The sequence below is a fragment of the Paroedura picta genome, chromosome 2, assembly GCF_049243985.1.
Source record: "Paroedura picta isolate Pp20150507F chromosome 2, Ppicta_v3.0, whole genome shotgun sequence".
NCBI lineage: Eukaryota > Metazoa > Chordata > Lepidosauria > Squamata > Gekkonidae > Paroedura > Paroedura picta.
The window spans coordinates 179,044,555-179,060,690 of record NC_135370.1 but is presented as its reverse complement, the minus strand read 5'-3'; the positions used below and the strand labels follow the sequence as shown (position 1 = coordinate 179,060,690).

Genomic DNA, 16,136 nt, shown 5'->3' with positions numbered 1-16,136 from the left:
TGGGGAAACACAGATTCAGGAGGGTCGCTGTGTCCTGAAGCAGCAGAACAATGTTTGATTCCAGTGGCGCCTTGAAGAAACACAAATGTTTTATTCCGGGTGTAAGCTTTCGTGTGCGCACACGCATGCTTCTTCAGACGCATTCCAATGGGTGTCGCGTGTGGGCCTGAAGCAAAAGAACAGAGTTTGAATCCCGTGGCACCTTGAAGACCAACAAAGATTACTCAGCATATCAGCTTTCTTCTTTTCTTTGGTTTTTGATATATATTGTGTTTATTTAGAAAGTTACAGGAAAGAAATAGAAATATGGGTTGTAGTTATATACAACTGGTCTTGAAAAGAAAAATGAAATATCCACGGAGCTGACATTTAACAACACACATCCTGTTCTTTTACACAGTTACAGACCAGAAACTGCCTTAATCCCCTAGACAAGGAGTAGTCAACCTGTGGTCCTCCAGATGTCCATGGACTACAATTCCCATGAGCCCCTGCCAGCATACACTGGCAGGGGCTCATGGGAATTATAGTCCATGCACATCTGGAGGACCACAGGTTGACTACCCCTGGGCCTAGACAACACACACAATCTGAAGATCACTTTTTGCTTTAGGTTCTAGAGTTTCACATAGTCTAATATTGGCCTCCATTTTCTTCCAAACGCCAACAGTATAAGGTTTCTTGTGCATGCACACATCAGATACCTAAAGAGAGTTCGATAAGATCTGAACATGCTGAAAAAGTGGGCAAGTGAGAACAAAATGCAATAAAGAGAAGTGCAGAGTTCTAAATCTGGGTAAAAAAAAAAACAAGAAGGGTGCAGACATTGTGACGCGGCAGTAAAAAAGGCGAATGTATCAACAGCGGCATCATATCGAAATCGTAAAATGTCCAAGTCCCACTGAATACCGCATTGGTCAGACCCCACTGGGAGTCCTGTGGGCAGTTCTGGAGGCCTCATTTTTAAAGGACGTGGACAAAATTGAGAGGGTGCAGAAGAGGAGAGCAATGAGGATGATCCGGGGCCTGGGGACCAAGCCCTGTGAGGAAAGGCTGAGGGACTTGGGACTGTTCAACATGGAGAAGAGGAGGTGGAGAGGGGACAGGATGGCTCTCTTTCAATATTTGAAAGGCTGTCCCTTGGAGGAGGGCAGGGAGAGGTTCCTGTTGGCAGCAGAGGAGAGGACCCGCAGGAATGGCCTTAAAACTGCATGCATTCATTCATTCATTCATTCATTCATTCATTCATTAGAACAGTAGTGGCTAGATATATAAACAGTATCGGCTAGATATATAAAAATAATTCACAGTCCATGTAGTTCAGCAGTGGAAGCGCTGCCTTAGGAGGTGGGGAGCTCCCCCTCACTGCCTTGAGCAAGGGGGGTGGGCTAGATGACCTCTGGGTACTTTCCCCCCTCTGGGACTCTATTCCAATGGGGCTGGTCTCCCAGTAGGTGCGTGGTCTCCTCGTGCACAGGTGTGTCCCTCGTCCTATCCGTGGCCTTCCATCTCGGGGGGGCTCCGAACGTGGAACTCCCTCCCTCCCCCCCCCTCGTTCTCTGTCCGTCCGTCTGTCCGTCCGTCCTTCCTGGGCCGATGGGCGGGGGGCGTCGGCCGGGCCTGGCGCTGCTGCTGCTGCTCGTGGGGCTGGCGGCGGGCGCCTGCGGACTGGCCCTGCTCGCCTTCTGCGCCCGCTTCGACCGCCGCCGCCGCGCCCGGCCCGACTTCAGGCAGCGCCTCCGGGAGAGTGGGTCGCCTTCACACGGACACGCGTCTCTCGGGCCCCACGGGGGGTGGGGGGGGAGGCTGTAAGGGAGGACAAGGCCGCAGGGACACCCCCCAAAAAGGATTACGGGGGAGGGGGTCCCCAGGCCACACCTGGAGGATGGCACCCCCGAGTCCTGAGGGAGGAAGATCTCGGGGGGGGAACATGGCCCTGGAGCCCCCCTCCCAAGCAGCCCTTTCCTCCAGGGGAGCTGATAACTGTGGTCTGGAGATGGGCTATAATTCCAGGGGATCCCCAGGCCCCACCTGGAGGCTGGCATCCCTGAGTCCCCCCTCCCGAGCAGCCCTTTCCTCCAGGGGAACTGATCTCTGCAGTCTGGAGAGGAGCTGTCATTCCAGGGGATCCCCAGGCCCCACCTGGAGGCTGGCATCCTGAGACTGCAGAGATCAGTTCCCGTGGAGAAAAGGGCTGCTTGGGAGGAGGGACTCAGGGATGCCAGCCTCCAGGTGGGGCCTGGGGATCCCCTGGAATGACAGCTCATCTCCAGACTGCAGAGATCAGTTCCCCTGGAGGAAAGGGCTGCTTGGGAGGGGGGACTCAGGGATGCCAGCCTCCAGGTGGGGCCTGGGGATCCCCTGGAATGACAGCTCATCTCCAGACTGCAGAGATCAGTTCCCCTGGAGGAAAGGGCTGCTTGGGAGGGGGGGCTCAGGGATGCCAGCCTCCAGGTGGGGCCTGGGGAGCCCCTGGAATGACAGCTCCTCTCCAGACTGCAGAGATCAGTTCCCCTGGGGAAAGGGCTGCTTGGGAGGGGGGACTCAGGGATGCCAGCCTCCAGGTGGGGCCTGGGGATCCCCTGGAATGACAGCTCATCTCCAGACTGCAGACATCAGTTCCCCTGGAGGGAAGGGCTGCTTGGGAGGGGGGACTCAGGGATGCCAGCCTCCAGGTGGGGCCTGGGGAGCCCCTGGAATGACAGCTCCTGTCCAGACTGCAGAGATCAGTTCCCCTGGGGAAAGGGCTGCTTGGGAGGGGGGACTCAGGGATGCCAGCCTCCAGGTGGGGCCTGGGGATCCCCTGGAATGACAGCTCCTCTCCAGACTGCAGAGATCAGTTCCCCTGGAGGAAAGGGCTGCTTGGGAGGGGGGGCTCAGGGATGCCAGCCTCCAGGTGGGGCCTGGGGAACCCCTGGGATGACAGCTCCTCTCCAGACTGCAGAGATCAGTTCCCCTGGAGGAAAGGGCTGCTCGGGAGGGGGGACTCAGGGATGCCAGCCTCCAGGTGGGGCCTGGGGAGCCCCTGGAATGACAGCTCCTCTCCAGACTGCAGAGATCAGTTCCCCTACTGCAGAGATCAGTTCCCCTGGAGGAAAGGGCTGCTCGGGAGGGGGGACTCAGGGATGCCAGCCTCCAGGTGGGGCCTGGGGATCCCCTGGAATGACAGCTCCTCTGCAGACTGCAGAGATCAGTTCCCCTGGAGAAAAGGGCTGCTTGGGAGGGGGGACTCAGGGATGCCAGCCTCCAGGTGGGGCCTGGGGATCCCCTGGAATGACAGCTCCTCTCCAGACTGCAGAGAGCTATTTGTCTGGAGGGAATGGATGTCTTGGGGGATGGACTCTACAGCCTTATACCCCACTGAGGTCCCTGCCCTCCACAGGATCCATCAACAATCTCCGGGGGTTTCCCAATCTGGAGCAGGTAGCCGTAACACCCCACCCCACGCCAGGAGCTAGAGAGGACCCAACAACCTTAACTTTGTTGAGGCACAATTATACAAGATTGGAAACTAAACAATGAACCATGAGGTTAAAGAATCCTGGGATGCAATGATCTAGGGAGAGAGGATTTTCCTGATTTTCAAATCAGGAAAAGATTATTGACACTTGTGGCCTAAACCTGTTAATAGTCTATATTCACAAATTAAATACTTCCCGGATCTACCATAGCAGGAATGCCAGCCTCCAGGGGGGGCCTGGGGATCCCCCAGGATTATAACTCATCTCTAGACTACAGAGGATTATAACTCATCTCTAGACTAATTTCCCCATTTTCCTGGGGAAATTTCCCCATTTTTCCTGGGGAAAATGGATTCTTTTCTTTCTTTCTTTCTTTCTTTCTTTCTTTCTTTCTTTCTTTCTTTCTTTCTTTCTTTCTTTCTTTCTTTCTTTCTTTCTCTCTCTCTCTCTCTCTCTCTCTCTCTCTCTCTCTCTCTCTCTCTCTCTCTCTCCCTCCCTCCCTCCCTCCTTCAATTTCTATACTGCCCTACCATATGGCTTAGGGCGGTTTACATACAAAATCATGGGTGATACATGGAACAAATTAACATATAACATAGTCAAATACAACAACAGTAATCTAACAGTGGTTCTAAATAACATGATTTCAGTGATCTTAAACAGGAACAGGACCTTAGAGAGGTCAGGGCATGGATGGTGGACTCAATGGTACCCTTCATAGGTATGGCACTGTAACCCACTGAGGTCCGTGTCCTCCCCAGGCTCCATCCCAAAATCTCGAGGAGTTTCCCAACCTGGATCTGGTGACTCTAAACCTCTAGCCCCTGCCAGTGGCCAGAGCGGGGGATCCAGAAGCCTTAAGATTCGCAAACAGCACAAATTAATATCATGATTTGCAAAACCTCCCTTCTTCCAGCAAAATATTGTCTTACTACAATGCAAAATAACTGTGATTGCAGAAAATGGTTAGCCAGTGTGAGTTGTGCTAGCGAGAGGGCTCTTCAACTTGTGTGTGGTTGTTTGGTGTCCCTACTAAATTTCATGCTTTATGCTCCCAGAAAGAAGAAAACAGCGTGAGCAAGCGAAAGAGCGTGAGAAAGAGGTGAAAAACTGTTTCAAAACTTTTGCATATTTAATGGGCTGTCCTTTCCGCCCATTTCTGCATTAAAATTCGCCTGTCCAGACGCAGTCCCAAATTGATTTAACCAGTCAAGGCGGAGCCTAATTCAGGGTTGCCTAATGCGGAAAGGTGTGCATTGGGTTTTTCGGCACGCCTGCCATTTCAAGTCTTTTGGGCCTGCCCCTTCCCTCCTCACTGTCCTCCCTCCTCACTTTGTTCCGAAAAACTGCTCTTTTTTTTTTAAAGAGGGCGATTGTGTTACAACGCTTTCCCTAAGTTTAAAAAAGCACAGCAGCGTTATAACATTATAATCCAAGGTGGTTGTTTTTTCATTTGTTTTTTTTAATTACATTCAGGGCACATAGTGGGGAAGGGGGGGAGGCAATTGGGCGCATAATGGTGGGATTAAAGGATGCAATGGAAACAAAGGTGCAAGTTGGAACCATTTTGCAAAAAACACGTTTTTTAAAAAAGGGGGAGGGAGCAAAGCATGATGGGAGGCCACCTCCGTTGGACGAATGTCAGCTTGAGAAATAAGGGGAGGAAAGCCCAAATGCGGAAAGGCCAGAATTGACTCGCAGCATCCAAAGGAAACCCAAAGCAAAGCTAAAACAAGGTATGCCTCCTAGTGCGGAAACAGTCAGAGACCGACAAGAGTTTTGGGACAGAAGCTTTCAAAAAGTCAAAGCTCCCTTCATTGCCGTATCTAACAAAGGGAGCTTTGCCTCTCAAAAGCTTCCACTCTGGAAAAACTTGGTTTCTAAGGTGCTACTGGACTTCAGTCTCATGCCTTTGAAAAGGGGTTGGTTCATTTGGTGGCATAAGAACTTTACATGACTATATACTGGATCTTTTCACGCATGTTATATAACGGGTGGAAGTCACAAATCCCAGCTCCCTTTCCTGATCTGTCATCTATGTTCATTGCATTTTCAAACAGACCAGCAGAATAGCCAGTTGTATAAAAAATATGATGGGTTCTAGACTCCTTTTCAGTCCTCCCCCCCCCCCCGCCACCTGCAAAGCATTGAAAAGGACTACAGGCACCAGCAGCCGGTCAAGACAGGCGCGGGGAGGTCAGAATTAGCTGTATTGTGGCCAAGGTGGGATGGAGTGGGCGGTCCTTTTAAAGCAGTGGTTCTCAACCTTCCTAATGCCGCGACCCTTTAACACAGTCCCTCATGTTGTGGTGACCCCCAACCCTAAAATCATGCTAGGGTTCTTTCACAGAAATTAAACCGAAACAGACCCATGGCGTGAAGATCCATTGCTCATGATTGTATATAAATTGGTTTTCTTCTGGGGTTTCTCCGTTCAGCTCTGCCTCTTGACCCACCGTGCCGATCTCGCTCTTTCCCGCTGCTCCTGACAGAAGAACGCTCTGTCTCGATCTACCCCGCAAGGGTGTTGTGCTGCTTGCCCTGCCGCGATCCTTGTGAAAGGGTCATTCGACCCCCAAACGGATCCTGACCCCCAGGTTGAAAAACTGCTTTAAAGTCTGTAATGTAATATTTGGAAGGCACTTTTAAAAAACTTCAGTGTGTTTTTTAAAACTTTGTTGTAGTAATTGAGACATGATAAGTAGGCAGGGGAGTCTGTACCGGATTCACCTCCTCTGACATGGACATGTAATATTTGGAAGGGACTTTTTCTTTTTTTTAACTTTGACGACGTTACAGCCGTATTCTGGTCAGCTTCCTGGTGAGCTGGTGTCATTTACTTCAGATACAATTTCTTTTTTGTACCTCCTCTAGTCGCGTGAGCAGAAGGAAATGGCCAAGGTGCAGGAGTTCTTCGTGCAAGAAATCCAGTTGGGGGAACTGTGGCTGGCAAGAGGTAAGGACAGGAAGAGCACCTGTGCACCTGGCTCTTCTACACGCCATGCATGGATCAAAAATTACGAATGGATGGTGGCCTCCAGAGGAACTGGCTGCCCCCTGTGTGAGACAGGAGGCTGGACTGGAGGGACCCCTGGTCTGACCCAGCAGGGCTCTCCTGATGTCCTTAGGAAGGCCTCGGCCTCTCTGCCCTGTTGCTGGCCCTCCAGAGGAACTGGCTGGCCCCTGTGTGAGACAGGAGGCTGGACTGGAGGGACCCCTGGTCTGACCCAGCAGGGCTCTCCTGATGTCCTTAGGAAGGCCTCGGCCTCTCTGCCCTGTTGCTGGCCCTCCAGAGGAACTGGCTGGCCCCTGTGTGAGGCAGGAGGCTGGACTGGATGGACCCCTGGTCTGACCCAGCAGGGCTCTCCTGATGTCCTTAGGAAGGCCTCGGCCTCTCTGCCCTGTTGTTGGCCCTCCAGAGGAACTGGCTGGCCCCTATGTGAGACAGGAGGCTGGACTGGATGGACCCCTGGTCTGACCCAGCAGGGCTCTCCTGATGTCCTTAGGAAGGCCTCGGCCTCTCTGCTCTGTTGCTGGCCCTCCAGAGGAACTGGCTGGCCCCTGTGTGAGGCAGGAGGCTGGACTGGATGGACCCCTGGTCTGACCCAGCAGGGCTCTCCTGGTGTCCTTAGGAAGGCCTCGGCCTCTCTGCCCTGTTGCTGGCTCTCCAGAGGAACTGGCTGGCCCCTGTGTGAGACAGGAGGCTGGACTGGAGGGACCCCTGGTGTGACCCAGCAGGGCTCTCCTGGTGTTCTTAGGAAGGCCTCGGCCTCTCTGCCCTGTTGCTGGCCCTCCAGAGGAACTGGCTGGCCCCTGTGTGAGACAGGAGGCTGGACTGGATGGACCCCTGGTCTGACCCAGCAGGGCTCTCCTGTTGTCCTTAGGAAGGCCTCGGCCTCTCTGCCCTGTTGCTGGCCCTCCAAAGGAACTGGCTGGCCCCTGTGTGAGACAGGAGGCTGGACTGGATGGACCCCTGGTCTGACCCAGCAGGGCTCTCCTGATGTCCTTAGGAAGGCCTCGGCCTCTCTGCCCTGTTGCTGGCCCTCCAAAGGAACTGGCTGGCCCCTGTGTGAGACAGGAGGCTGGACTGGAGGGACCCCTGGTCTGACCCAGCAGGGCTCTCCTGATGTCCTTAGGAAGGCCTCGGCCTCTCTGCCCTATTGCTGGCACTCCAGAGGAACTGGCTGGCCCCTGTGTGAGACAGGAAGCTGGACTAGATGGACATTGGTATGATCCAGTTGGCCTCTTCTGATGAGTGAATCACCTCTGGTTCTCACTTGCCTTGCAAACCCTGTGAGGTCATCATAAGTTGGCTGTGACTTGATGGTACTTAAGACATCGTAGTAATTAGGACTGTTGTATTTGCCCCAGTGTAGAAAGGCTGATAAGGAAACCAGTGAGCAGGATGATCGGCCATTGTATCTTTTCCTGCCTCAGAGGATTTAAAGTGATAGGAACAGCGATCAGCTGGAGATATGTCTTTCCTTGACACAAGGACTGAGGCTGGTGGAGCAGAATGTTAACGCTGACTGGTGGGATAACGATCCTACGGATTTCAGGAATATAAATTTTCTTACAGGAGAACACAAAAAGGCCATCGAACACCTCACCAATGCAATTTCCCTGTGTACACAACCCGCCCAGCTCATAGACGTCCTGGAGCAGACTCTACCGCCCCAAATATTTGAGATGCTGGTGCACAGAATTCCGTACATCACTCAAGTAGGTGCCTTCAGAACTCACAATGGCAAAGATTCGAGAGGGACGAAGGGGCACGAGTCCAAAGCTTGCTCACAGAATGCTGAGTCAGGATTTAGGGTTGCAGTCACTGAGTCAGCATCTACCACCATTGGGACTCAGGGGCTTTAGGTCATCGCTTACCCGGGCCTTATCAGCAGGTATCGATCAGCCATGAGGGTGACTGGGAAAAGGCCAGGTGAGCTGATGTCCACATGAGAGCTGTTGCTGTCACAAGCCAATGGCCCTCGCTTTGTGTGACCTGCACAAACAGCCAGTGGAGAGTGAGCAACCTGCTTGAAGAAGACGAGTCCGCTTATATAGCCTACTTTTCACTGCCTGAAGGAGTCTCAAAGTGGCTTCAAATCTCCTTCCCTTTCCTCTCTCCACAACAGACGCCCTGTGAGGGAATTGAGGCTGAGAGAGCCCTGAGATTACTAAAGGAGAAGAAGAGTTGGTTCTTCTATGCCGCTTTTCTCTACCCGAAGGAGTCTCAAAGCGGCTTACAATTGCCTTCCCTTCCTCTCCCCACAACAGACACCCTGTGAGGGAGGGGAGGCTGAGAGAGCCCTGAGATTACTAGAAGAAGAAGAGTTGGTTCTTATATGCCACTTTTCTCTCCCTGAAGGAGTCTCAAAGTGGCTTCAAATCTCCTTCCCTTTCCTCTCCCCACAACAGATGCTCTGTGAGGGAAGTGAGGCTGAGAGAGCCCTGAGATTACTGAAGGAGAAGAAGAGTTGGTTCTTCTATGCCACTTTTCTCTACCCGAAGGAGTCTCAAAGCGGCTTACAATTGCCTTCCCTTCCTCTCCCCACAACAGACACCCTGTGAGGGAGGGGAGGCTGAGAGAGCCCTGAGATTACTAGAAGAAGAAGAGTTGGTTCTTATATAGCCTACTTTTCACTGCCTGAAGGAGTCTCAAAGTGGCTTCAAATCTCCTTCCCTTTCCTCTCCAAATCAGAAGATGCTGCTCTAAACCACTATATCACGCTGTGGGAGCTGTCCTTCCCTGTGGACTGGGAACATGAGGGAGGTTTATAAAATTATGCCCGGGGCAGGGAGAATTGACCAAGGAGACTTTCCTCACCACTCCCATCATACTGGATCTCGGGAGCATCCAATGAAATTGATGGGCAGTAGGTTCAGGATGGATCAAAGGAAAGACTACTTTACCCAGAGCTGTTCAAATGTGGAAGACGCCCCCAGTGGGTGTCGTGACAGCCAAAGGAAGAAACAGCTTTAATTGGGGATTTGATAGACGCGTAAAAAATAGATTCCATGAGACATTTGAGAATACACGCTCAAGCTCAGAGAGGACTTCTATAAGGGTGGCACTTTGAAGGATAAATATTTCCATTGGGGGCCTCCAAGAGATATATCTGGACACATTTTATAAGTGTGGGAGCCTCTTTCATATTTTTTGCCCCCTTATAGTCCCCATTCTTACATCCCATGAGTGCATTTAAATATCAGACCACCGAACAAGACCCCAAGGGGGCTTGAAATGCATTTGGTTATCTGGTTTCTCGTCATTTACCCATGTGTCAAAATGTTTTGGATTGGTGCCATAGTGCGTGATAGATGTTGAGGCTTTCAGGTTTCATATGTGAAATAAATATTTGCATTTTAATATTTAATACATGTTCTGGTGGTGCTTTTAGGTTCCTAGTAAAAAAAATAAATAAAAGGGCTACAAACCCTGGTGACTAAGGGGAACTGCTGTATTCAGAGCTACTAAGCCTCTGAAATCAAGAGCCAGGAAGGAACACCAGGGGACGGCCTTGACCTCTATGCCCTGTTGTTGGCTGCCCAGAAAACTTCAACAGAGGGTTGTAAAAACATCTGGAGCACAGGTCCATCAGTGGCGAATAGCCACAAGGTATAGATGGGGCAGTGATGCTTTCTGCATGCTTTGTGCTTGGGCGAGCAACAGTGGGAGGGCTTCTGGAGTTCTAGTCTCCCTGGTGGACCCCCTGATGGCCCCTGGGTTTTGGCCACTGTGGGACACAGAGTGTTGGACTGGATGGGCCATTGGCCTGATCCAACATGGCTTCTCTTATGTTCCTGTCTGGAGCAGGGATGCTGGCTTCTTGTAACAACATCTGGACCCTCTTGTGGACCTCCTGATAGCACCTGGGTTTTGACCATTGTGTGACACGGACTGGATGGGCCAGTGGCCTGATCCAACATGGCTTCTCTTATGTTCTTATGTCTGGGGCAGTGATCCTCTGTCTTCTTGGGAGGGCTTCTGGGGTTCTGGCCCTGCTGGTGAACCTCCCGATTGCCCCTGAGTTGGGTTTTGTCTACAGTGGGACACACAGTGTTGGACTGGATGGGCCATTGCCCTGATCCAACATGGTTTCTCTTAGGTTCTTATACCTGGGGCAGTGATTATCTGTCTTCTTGGGAGGGCTTCTGTCTCTGTTGGAGAACCTCCTGACGGCCCCTGAGTTGGGTTTTGGCCAGTGCGTGATGCAGAGTGTTGGACTGGATGGGCCACTGGCTCGATCCAACATGGCGTCTTTTACCTTGCTGGAGTCAATGGACTATCGGTCTGATCCAGCTGGGCTCTCCTCGTATTCTTAATGAAGAGAGGAGTCCCCTAAGGGCAGGAGTTTATGCCCGGGAAAAGAATGGAAGACTAGTCAAGTAAAAAAAAATATATAAATCCAGCATTCAGCTAAGTGTTTGGGTGTCAGCAATTTGACCACTAGCAAATCTGTTTTCTCCGGCAGCGGCTTGAGGCAGCCGTGAACGAGGAGGACCCGCCGGACGAGTGAGGCTGCAGCATGGCGCCCGGGGCTACTCCCAAGCTGGACCTTAGGACCTCCGTCAGAAAGACTCTCTGCCCAACAGTAATCTCCGTTTATTTCACTTTGATTAAATAAAAAATAAATGTAGCTTGAGACACTTTGGGATTCAACGGTCCGAGCAGAGGTGCCCGTTTTTGGAACATGAGCAGTCATTGTTACGGGGGTGAAATGGGGGGGGGGATCACGGAACGGTGGGTCGTATCCCGCTCCTCTGTTTGCGGCGGTGCCAGAGGGAGGCTGTCGGGATGGGAGGAGGGCGCTGCTGTGAGCAGGGCGGCAGGATGCGACCCACGGTTTGCTCCCTCCCCCATCTCGAGCCCAGCAACCAGCAGCAGCCCCCTGTGGGTCTCCAGAAAAGGCTGGATCAATGTTATTCCCCTGCACGGTGAGAGGACGCTCTAGGATCAGGCTCCGTCAGCCCCGTGGTGGAATCTGCCGGCGATTTCCACTTTTCGATGGGTCTCTTGAGCGGCTCCGTTGCAAGCCAGCGGATGTCCCCACTGCGCCTGTCGTGACGAATGCACCTTGGCGCACCGTGCCATCAACGCCGGCAGGCTTTTCTTAACGGGGCTGGCCCAGAAGTCCGGCTTTGGCAGCCAAAGCTTCGTTCTGCTGGATGTGATACTCCTGGAACCGCATCGATATCCTCTGGGTCATTTTTAAGTACTTCTGTAAGCAGTGCTCCGCGCAGGTCATCTGTGTGGCAAAGGGAAAGAGAAGAGGGGCCCAGTCGACATTGATGATGATGGTGTTATCCGTTCAGTCCAGACAGTAACCATCTGGAGCAGCGGTCCGCAAGCTTTCGCCCGCTGTGGAACGCTGCTCCGGAGTCCGGGGAGAGGGTGGCCCGGGGGCCCGCGCACACGCGGCAGCCCCAGCGCAAGCGCAAGCGCGCATGCGTGGACTGCCACGCACGCGCGTTTGCGCCGCCGCCATGCCGGCGGCCGCGGCTCCCCCTCCCGGCCCCTCCACATACATACCTCTTCCTGCTTGACTTCTCTGCTCGTGAAATCTCTCACACAATCCAAAAAGCAGTTTTCCGTCAGTTTGTTGTATGTTCCGAGAAATTCTTTGAACTGTGAAGAAGAAACCAAAGAGAATATCCCATGGGTGGACTCATTCCCCCTACCCCGGAAGGAAGAGCACTGGCTGGAATGGGCAGGGAGGACAGCTGAAGATCACACTTGCTGGTTTAAACAAAACAGACTGTTCCGCATAGACATTTTAATTAATTATGCCACCCTCCAATGCAGCTCAGAATGGTGGACAATATACATTTACATCAATAAAGCATGGACATTAAAACATTAAAAACAATAGAGCTGTGAGCTTTCCGCAGGGCCTGTAAGACGGAGCTTTTCCGCCAGGTCTATGGCTGAGGCTGGTCTACGAAGATCTGCCCCCCCCCCTTAGGAAGTATGACACACTTTGACCACCTAGAACAAGGGTAGTCAAACTGCAGCCCTCCAGATGTCCATGGACTACAATTCTCATGAGTCCCTGCCAGCAAATGCTGGATCACCTGGGTGTGACTTGCAGGCATAGCCATCTGCTGCCCAATGGACTGTTTCCTGCCATGCTTGGGTTTTGTATTATTTTATTTTGTTTTAATGGGGTTTTATTGTTGTGGAAATTTTATGTTGTAACCTGCCACAAGCCGGCATGCTGAGAGTGGCGGGTAAGAAATATATGATATAATAATAATAAATAAATCAGAATATTAAAACCCCAGCATCTCAGCTGTCTTCCAATGCACCTGAGAGAGGATGGTCTCCATGGAGGTTTGTCTGCAGGAGGCCTTTTTGATGTTATTGGAATCACAAGCCCCAACCAAATGCAAAATTTGTTACTGCCATTAACAGCCATTTTCCTTAAGGACTGCCATTCAAGTTTCAAAGCTCTAAAACAATGTTTCCCAAGCATCTTTTAGGATTGGGTTAGACTTCACTGAAGTAACTGGTGGCATTTTATCCAGCTTTAGCTTTTGTGGGGAAAGGGCTGGGGGTGACGGGGGTTGCCGGAGGTCAGAAAATGCAAGAAAAATCCTCCTTCCAATTCTGGTTAGCACTACACACAGCACGGCATCTTACCTGCTTGATCTGATCTGATTCCGATATTTGCCCAGCCATATTTTAGCAGGCTTCCAATCGACCACCTAAACCGAACAGGAGATATCCAGTGACAAGCAGGGTACAAAAACCAACTCCTTCTTCTTAATGTAAATAAGGCTTTCCAATTATTTTATCCTGTATGAATCTGGAAAAAGGATGTGGTTGGCCCCGAGTCACTTGGACAGAGCAGAATACACATTTAAGGAATTATAATAATATATTTATCCCCTAATAGAAGGAAACGTGGTTCCATAAGCCGGCAGTGATACTCAGATGCATCGTGTGACCTTGGCAGGTCACAGTGCATCAGGGAATCAGTGCCAACTTGCCCTCCTCCTATTCACCTTTATTATAAACCCTGGGGGGGGGGGCAGAACTACGAAGAAGAGTTAGCTTACATACCCCACTTTTCATTGCTGGAAGAAAAAGCTTGCAATCACCTTTCCCTTCCGTCCCCTGCAACAGGCACCCAGTGAGGTCGGTAAGGCTAGGAGAGCTCCGACAGGACTCTCGTGAGAACAGCTCTAACAGGGCTGTGAGGAGCCCAACGTCACCCAGCTGGCTGGAGGAGTGGGGATTCAAACCCGGTTCTCCAGACTAGAGTCCGCCGCTCTTAACCACGACCAAGCTGAACCAGCACGATAACTAAAGGCCCTGATCTTCAATATCTGACACCCCCCCCCCCAAAATCGGCTTTCACGTTTAAAAAAAAAAGTTTTTGGACCTCTGAGAGTAGCCGGAGAGGTTAAAACAGGGGTCGTCAAACTGCGGCCCTCCAGATGTCCATGGACTACAATTCCCATGAGCCCCTGCCAGCGTCTGCTGGCAGGGGCTCATGGGAATTGTAGTCCATGGACATCTGGAGGGCCGCAGTTTGACTACCCCTGGGTTAAATGGTTACCCCACCCCTCGAGGCAGGAACAGCTCCTGCATCTCAGGCTGCTGCTGGAGGGCTGGGGAAATGGGGAGGGGGGCTGTTAGAGGGCAACCCCAATCGCCCTTCTCCTCAAGGGGCTCCGCTCGCCCTCCTCCTCCCGGCCCGCGCCCCTACCTCGTGCTCCAAGGGAATCGGCGACGCTGGACCCCGCGGACAGATTTACCTGCCCATCAACCACGTGTGGTCCGTCACGCTAAAGGGTCCCCCCTTCAAATCCGCAAAGCCTTGTTCTTTCTCCCCAAAGCTGCCCCGGGGCTCATCCCGCGTCTCCAAAGAATGAACTGACCTTAGAAACCGCCAAAACAAGGGCCGGACGGGATTTATGGAACTCAAGCCAGCCACGGAACTCTTTTGCGGCGTACGTGTTCCCACCCGGAACTTGAGGGAAAGGACTATTAAAAAAACCGGAGAAGCGCGACGAAAGCGCATGCGCGTAAATCCCGAACATCTTTTCCTGGGCCGTCTTTCCCTCTTTCATGAAAGGAGGGCTTGTGTAGACGCGCATGCGCACTTGCTGCTGAGCTTTTTCTCCCGGCCCCGGAAGGGGTTGGACCGAAGTTATTCAGTTTGGAAACGGCGGGAGGTCCGCCCGCGGGTGCCGCTGTTGCCATGACGACGCGGACTTCCGCGGCTGTTTCTTAGCTGCAGAAGGGGTCGCGCGTGCCTCAGGGAGGGGGGGGGGCGGAAAAGACCGGAAGGACCAGCATCCCTCGCGCGTGGCCTCAGGTAAACGAGCTGTGGGGGCTCCAGGGAGCGGTGGGGCAGCAGAGCATCAGGGGTTGCCAGCCTAGCTTGGGAGATTCCTGGAGACGGGGGAGCTTGGGAAGACTCAGTTGGCAAGGGGAGGGACCCCAGTGGGCCACTGTAACCTAGAGCCCCCCCCTCCCAAGCAGCCCATTCCAGGGGATCCCCAGGCCCCACCTGGAGGCTGGCATCCCTGAGTCCCCCCTCCCAAGCAGCCCTTTCCTCCAGGGGAACTGATCTCTGCAGTCTGGAGAGGAGCTGTCATTCCAGGGGATCCCCAGGCCCCACCTGGAGGCTGGCATCTCTGAGTCCCCCCTCCCAAGCAGCCCTTTCCTCCAGGGGAACTGATCTCTGCAGTCTGGAGAGGAGCTGTCATTCCAGGGGATCCCCAGGCCCCACCTGGAGGCTGGCATCCCTGAGTCCCCCCTCCCAAGCAGCCCTTTCCTCCAGGGGAACTGATCTCTGCAGTCTGGAGAGGAGCTGTCATTCCAGGGGATCCCCAGGCCCCACCTGGAGGCTGGCATCCCTGAGTCCCCCCTCCCAAGCACCCCTTTTCTTCAGGGGAACGGATATCTGCAGTCTGGAGAGGAGCTGTCATTCCAGGGGATCCCCAGGCCCCACCTGGAGGCTGGCATCCCTGAGTCCCCCCTCCCAAGCAGCCCTTTCCTCCAGGGGAACTGATCTCTGCAGTCTGGAGAGGAGCTGTCCTTCCAGGGGATCCCCAGGCCCCACCTGGAGGCTGGCATCCCTGAGTCCCCCCTCCCAAGCAGCCCTTTCCTCCAGGGGAACTGATCTCTGCAGTCTGGAGAGGAGCTGTCCTTCCAGGGGATCCCCAGGCCCCACCTGGAGGCTGGCATCCCTGAGTCCCCCCTCCCAAGCAGCCCTTTCCTCCAGGGGAACTGATCTCTGCAGTCTGGAGAGGAGCTGTCCTTCCAGGGGATCCCCAGGCCCCACCTGGAGGCTGGCATCCCTGAGTCCCCCCTCCCAAGCAGCCCTTTCCTCCAGGGGAACTGATCTCTGCAGTCTGGAGCTGTCATTCCAGGGCATCCCCAGGCCCCACCTGGAGGATGGCATCCCTGAGTCCCCCCTCCCAAGCAGCCCTTTCCTCCAGGGGAACTGATCTCTGCAGTCTGGAGAGGAGCTGTCCTTCCAGGGGATCCCCAGGCCCCACCTGGAGGCTGGCATCCCTGAGTCCCCCCTCCCAAGCAGCCCTTTCCTCCAGGGGAACTGATCTCTGCAGTCTGGAGCTGTCATTCCAGGGCATCCCCAGGCCCCACCTGGAGGATGGCATCCCTGAGTCCCCCCTCCCAAGCAGCCCTTTCCTCCAGGGGGA

The 16,136-nt window shown here is 53.3% G+C and overlaps 3 protein-coding genes across 10 annotated transcripts in view; 2 read left to right on the top strand and 1 right to left on the bottom strand.

The window, feature by feature from the left end:
- Positions 1-1,572: 1,572 nt before the first annotated feature.
- Positions 1,573-11,121, top strand: TOMM20L (translocase of outer mitochondrial membrane 20 like). The gene is made up of 5 exons (XM_077323968.1): positions 1,573-1,747; positions 4,520-4,563; positions 6,336-6,417; positions 8,041-8,183; positions 10,934-11,121. Exons 1-5 carry the CDS (start codon positions 1,597-1,599, stop codon positions 10,976-10,978), a joined length of 465 nt encoding a protein of 154 aa, XP_077180083.1. The 5' UTR covers positions 1,573-1,596; the 3' UTR covers positions 10,979-11,121.
- Positions 11,050-14,503, bottom strand: TIMM9 (translocase of inner mitochondrial membrane 9). 6 transcript variants are annotated; one of them, XM_077323971.1, is made up of 4 exons: positions 14,346-14,503; positions 13,102-13,267; positions 11,992-12,087; positions 11,050-11,707 (listed from the first exon to the last, which is right to left on the bottom strand). In XM_077323971.1, exons 2-4 carry the CDS (start codon positions 13,138-13,140, stop codon positions 11,573-11,575), a joined length of 270 nt encoding a protein of 89 aa, XP_077180086.1. In that variant the 5' UTR covers positions 13,141-13,267; positions 14,346-14,503; the 3' UTR covers positions 11,050-11,572. The 6 variants fall into 6 exon arrangements, with proteins under 6 accessions (XP_077180086.1, XP_077180089.1, XP_077180088.1 ...); XM_077323974.1 differs by having other exon boundaries at positions 13,102-13,166; positions 14,346-14,452; XM_077323973.1 differs by having other exon boundaries at positions 13,102-13,166; positions 14,174-14,363.
- A 110-nt stretch (positions 14,504-14,613) lies between these two features.
- The window catches only part of KIAA0586 (KIAA0586 ortholog), a 111,776-nt gene continuing 110,253 nt past the window's right edge, over positions 14,614-16,136 (top strand). For all 3 annotated transcript variants that reach the window (XM_077323966.1, XM_077323965.1, XM_077323967.1), the window contains exon 1: positions 14,614-14,785. The gene's annotated coding sequence lies outside the window, so the exon portion shown is untranslated. The remainder of the gene's footprint in view (positions 14,786-16,136) is intronic.

Coding starts and splice junctions, on each gene's coding strand:
- TIMM9 (XM_077323971.1), bottom strand. CDS start 13,140: ATGGCTGGGCAAATATCGGAATCAGATCAGATCAAGCAG. Junction 12,088..13,101: donor AATCAGATCAGATCAAGCAG/GTAAGATGCCGT, acceptor TCTTCTTCACAG/TTCAAAGAATTTCTCGGAAC. Junction 11,708..11,991: donor GAGAAGTCAAGCAGGAAGAG/GTATGTATGTGG, acceptor TTTGCCACACAG/ATGACCTGCGCGGAGCACTG.
- TOMM20L (XM_077323968.1), top strand. CDS start 1,597: ATGGGCGGGGGGCGTCGGCCGGGCCTGGCGCTGCTGCTGCTGCTCGTG. Junction 1,748..4,519: donor CAGGCAGCGCCTCCGGGAGA/GTGGGTCGCCTT, acceptor TTATGCTCCCAG/AAAGAAGAAAACAGCGTGAG. Junction 4,564..6,335: donor CGAAAGAGCGTGAGAAAGAG/GTGAAAAACTGT, acceptor TACCTCCTCTAG/TCGCGTGAGCAGAAGGAAAT.